This window comes from Otolemur garnettii, unplaced genomic scaffold, assembly GCF_000181295.1.
Source record: "Otolemur garnettii isolate 467f Iridium unplaced genomic scaffold, OtoGar3 scaffold00031, whole genome shotgun sequence".
In the NCBI taxonomy this organism is placed as follows: domain Eukaryota; kingdom Metazoa; phylum Chordata; class Mammalia; order Primates; family Galagidae; genus Otolemur; species Otolemur garnettii.
Window position 1 is genome coordinate 13,701,728 of NW_003852426.1, and position 4,852 is coordinate 13,706,579.

General features: G+C 49.9%; 1 protein-coding gene across 1 annotated transcript in view; it reads left to right on the forward strand.

Annotated features, from left to right (window-relative positions):
* PTK7 (protein tyrosine kinase 7 (inactive)) overlaps positions 1 to 2,163 on the forward strand; it is a 73,817-nt gene extending 71,654 nt beyond the window's left edge. The window contains exons 19-20 of the mRNA XM_012804809.2: positions 555 to 733; positions 1,167 to 2,163. Coding sequence (XP_012660263.2) covers positions 555 to 733; positions 1,167 to 1,327 — 340 coding nt within the window. The 3' untranslated portion in view covers positions 1,328 to 2,163. The remainder of the gene's footprint in view (positions 1 to 554; positions 734 to 1,166) is intronic.
* Positions 2,164 to 4,852: the final 2,689 nt, after the last annotated feature.

A 4,852-nucleotide genomic window follows, 5' to 3' on the forward strand; every position in this document is an offset into this window, starting at 1 on the left:
CCTCCACCTCCCAAGTAGCTGGGACCACAGGTGCCCGCCACAACGCCTGGCTATTTTTTGGTTGCAGCCGTCATTGTTGTTTGGTGGACCCGGGCGGGATTCGAACCCGCCACCTTAGGTGTATGTGGCTGGTGCCTTAGCCACTTGAGCCACAGGTGCTGAGCCGCCCAAGTAGCTGGGACCACAGGCACCCGCCACAACGACTGGCTATTTTTTGGTTGCAGCCATCATTGTTGTTTTGGTGGGCCCGGGCGGGATTCGAACCCGCCACCTTAGGTGTATGTGGCTGGTGCCTTAGCCACTTGAGCCACAGGTGCTGAGCCGGCAGTTTGATTCTTAATGGCATTTATAAACCATCACACCTTATGTGGATCCCTCCAGATTTTATCCAGTATATTCCTGTATTTGGTATTCATGTTACCAATTTCTCTGGGTCCCTTGATATAGAAAGGCTAGGCCCCAGCCTGGGGATGCATCCTAGATGTGGGATGAAGCTGGGAACCAGGCTGTGTTCCCTGCCCCACCTCCATCCCTGTGTTGCTTCTCTCCTGCAGTGAGTACTACCACTTCCGCCAGGCCTGGGTGCCGCTGCGCTGGATGTCCCCTGAGGCCATCTTAGAGGGTGATTTCTCCACCAAGTCCGATGTGTGGGCCTTCGGTGTGCTGATGTGGGAAGTGTTCACCCATGGAGAGATGCCCCATGATGGGCAAGCAGATGATGAAGTGCTGGCAGGTAAGCAGCTGTGTTTCCGGGAGATGATTCCAGATAGTCCCCTGGCCAGGCCGCGTGCCTCCCCTCTCAGGGCTGGTAATTAGAAGATACACAGATAACAACCACTCAAGTTGTTAAAATACTGATATACTTTCACACAGGTAAGTAACCCTCATTCTAATGCCCACTCCAGCCACTCTGACACCTGTCTGGTCACCCACTTTAGTTCCATGCAGGGCCCTATGCTGCATGGACCTTTGCTCTGCCAACCAGAGTAAGCTGAGGGTAGGGGTGAGGGTGGGATGGAGTCATCTCTGTCAGCTGCACATGCCCACCCACCACTGGCCAGGACTGTGGCAGACACATCTTTATGGAGCTACTTGTGGCAACTGTGGGCTCCAGGACAGGTTGTTAAATGTTTTGACCAACATTCCGTCCACTGTCTTCCCTACAGATTTGCAAGCTGGGAAGGCCAGACTGCCACAACCCGAAGGCTGCCCTTCTAAGCTCTACCGGTTGATGCAGCGCTGCTGGGCCCTCAGCCCCAAGGACCGGCCCTCCTTCAGTGAGATTGCCAACACCCTGGGAGATAGCCCTGGAGACAGCAAGCCGTGAGGAGGGAGCCCCGCAGGCTGTGCCTCAGGATGGCATGGGCAGGGGAGGACACCTCTTGAGGGGAGCCTACAGCATGATGGGCAAGATCCCTGTTCTCCTGAGCTCTGAGCCCATGCCAGGGCACCACAGGCGTTGCCCATGTCTGAGCGGGGCCTGGGCTTTCTCCTCTTCCTCACTCTCAGCTCTTGAGGAGGCTGATTCGGACCCAGACTGGGTGACTAGGGCCTTGGGCTGGACAGCTTTCTCTGCCTCCTTCCCCCATCAGGGACAGATGGGTGCCTCAGGTAACCCCAATTTCTGGCCTGCAACTTATCTCCTTGACCAGGTTCAGCTGTGCCATTCACCTGCCGACTTTGCCTGGGGAGGGTTAGGTTGGGGATGGCCTGGGTTGGGGGGAATTCCTTAATATTCTCAAGTTCTGGGCACACAGAGCCAAGGAGTCTCTTGGCGCATGGATCCCACCTATGTATCTAGACCAGGATTGTGGAGGACACAGCTAGTGAGTCCTACCCACCATGGGTTTGTGTACATTGACCCAGACCCATGCCTTCACCTCACTTTTCTCTCCCTTCCTCATCCTAAGTGCCTGGCAGATGAAGGAGTTTTCAGGAGCTTTTGACACTATATAACCCGCCCTTTTTGTATGCACCATGGGCGGCTTTTGTATGTAATTGCAGCGTGGGGTGGGTGGGCATGGGAGGAAGGGGTGGGCCCTGGAGGAGATGAGGAGGGTGGGTCACCCCTGCCTCACACTTTGTTTTTTGTTTGTTTTGTTTTTGTTTTTGTTTTGTTTTTTTTTACACTCGCTGCTCTCAATAAAGAAGGCTTTTTTACAACTTGTTTCTAAGGCTCACAAATGATGTTCCTCCTTCCCTGTTTGAGGAGAAGGTACATGGTACCTTTATGGAGTCTGGTGGGGCTTGGAGAAGACTAACTGCAGATGTTGGCCCTTCTTTCCAGTGCACAGGGCAACTGAGAAGGCAGGTGTGGAGTAGCTGAGATCACTTGTTATCGACACAACCCTGTGTTCTCTGTCAGTTGCTTATTCCCTGTGAGCTGGCCTAGTCCTTATGCTCAGATAGGGTGGGAAGAAGCATGAGGGGGAACAGGTTAGAGTTAATGACAGACTCAGCACTCTGAGTCTCCTTTAGACTAAGGAAGGAGACACAGTAGGTAGAGAGGTGGTGCTTAATGCCTAGACCTTGTGTCATCAGTTATCCTCTACCTCGTTCCAGTCACTTCAGCCTGGGTCCCCATCCTTAAAGAAATGAGTCCTTAATTCTGAAATTACTCTAGTTCCTTCTGTTCCTCACTGAACTTCTCAGTAATGAAAAGGTGAAGACTTGCCCTGTACTAGTCACTTAATATGTATTAGCTCATTTAATCTCTGCAACCACTCTTAACCAGATGAGATTATTCCCATTTTACAGATAAGGAAACTAACGATCAGGGAAGTCAGGTAGTTTGTGCAAGGTTACACAGCTAGCAAGTGAACCACTGTTGCTGATACACTCCATGTATTACATTCTTCAGGTGTGTGCTGAAGTGAAAAAAAATTGATTTCTCTAGAGCAGTGTTTTTAAACTCTGGTTGCCACCAACAATTTCTTTTTTTTTTTTTTTGGCTGGGGCTGGGTTTGAACCTGCCACCTCTGGCATATGGGGCTGGCGCCCTACCATTTTGAGCCACAGGCGCCACCCAACTACCATTATTTTTAAAAAGTGAAATGTAGGGCAGCACCTGTGGCTCAGTGAGTAGGGTGCCGAACCCATATACCTACCAAGGGTGGCAGGTTCAAACCCGGCCCCAGCCAGACTGCAACAAAAAAATAGCCAGGTGTTGTGGTGGGCGCCTGTAGTCCCAGGTACTCGGGAGGCTGAGGCAAGAGAATTGCTAAGCCCAGGATTTGGAGCTTGCTGTGAGCTGTGTGATACCACAGCACTCTACTGAGGGCAATAAAATGAGACTCTGTTTCTGTAAAAAAAAAAAAAAAAAAGTAAAATGTAATAAAAACTGTTAGAGTACGTTATATGCTGTTATGGTATTATTTCATAAAATTTTGTTATATTTGATCCATATATGTTGGATTGTGCATTAGTCAGATATTGGGGTGGTGCTGCTACATAATAAACCCCAAATCTCAGTCACTTACAACCACAAACATTTTTCTCACTCATGGATCTGTAGGTTGGTGAGGTTTGGCTGATCTTGACTGGGCTTAGCTGAGTTCAGTGGGGCTTGGTGCTAGGCTGTAAGTCTGGTTTTGGTCTGGTTTTGCTGGCACCCCGAACATGATCTTAAGCAGTGGCAGAAACACAAGAGGTCAGGCCAAACTGTGCAGGCACATTTAAAACCATGAGTCTGGCTCGGTGCCTGTGGCTCAAGTGGCTAAGGCGCCAGCCACATACACCTAAGGTGGCGGGTTCAAATCCAGCCCAGGCCTGCCAAAACAACAATGACGGCTGCAACCAAAAAATAGCAGGGTGTTGTGGTGGGCGCCTGTGGTCCCACCCCCTACTTGGGAGGCTGAGGCAGGAGACTCGCTTGAGCCCAGGAGTTGGAGGTAGCTGTGAGCTGTGATGCCATGACACTCTACCCAGGAGGACAGCTTGAGGCTCTGTCTCAAAAATAAAATAAAACCGTTAAGTCTGAACTGGTACATACTTGTTAAGTCACAGTTACTTAAGAGGCTGAAGTGTAAGGATTGCTTGAGCCCCAGGAATTCAGGGCTGTAGTGGATTATAATCACTCCTATGAATAGCCATTGCACTGGGGCAACATAGTGAGCTCCCATCTCTAAATGAAACAAAACAAAAAAAGGCCCCCAAGCCTATTTACTTTTTTAATTTTTTTTTGAGACAGTCTCACTATGTTGCCCTCAGTAGAGTGCCGTAGCGTCACAGCTCACAGCAACTTCTTAACTCTTGGACTTAAGCAATTCTCTTGCCTCAGCCTCCCAAGTAGTTGGGACTATAGGCACCAGCCACAACACCCGGCTATTTTTTGTTACAGTTGTCATTGTTGTTTAACAAGCCTGAGCTGGATTTGAACCCGCCAGCCCCATAACCACTGCCCTTTGGGCACTGAGCCACTTTTTCTTTTCTGGGTAGAGTGCTGTGGCATCATAGCTCACAGCAACCTCAAACTCATAGGCTTAAGTGATCCTCTTGCCTCAGCCTCCTGCATATCTGGGACTACAGGCAACTGCCACAACACCCAGCTAGTCTATTTTTAGTAGAGACGGGTCTTGCTCTTGCTCAGGCTGGTCTCAAACTCTTGAGCTCAGGTGATCCACCTGCCTCAGCCTCCCAAAGTGATAGAATTACAAGCCCCAGATGGCCTCCCACAAGCCTGTTAACATTTTATTGGCCAAAGCAAGTCAAATGGTGAAACCCAACATCAATACCAGCAGGAGATACCACAGAGTCACATGGTAAAGGATATGGATGTGTAATTCCAACACAGGATGTGAAGAGTTGGGAGCAATCATCTAATTTATCAGAGATTGTGGCTCGGCACCTGTGG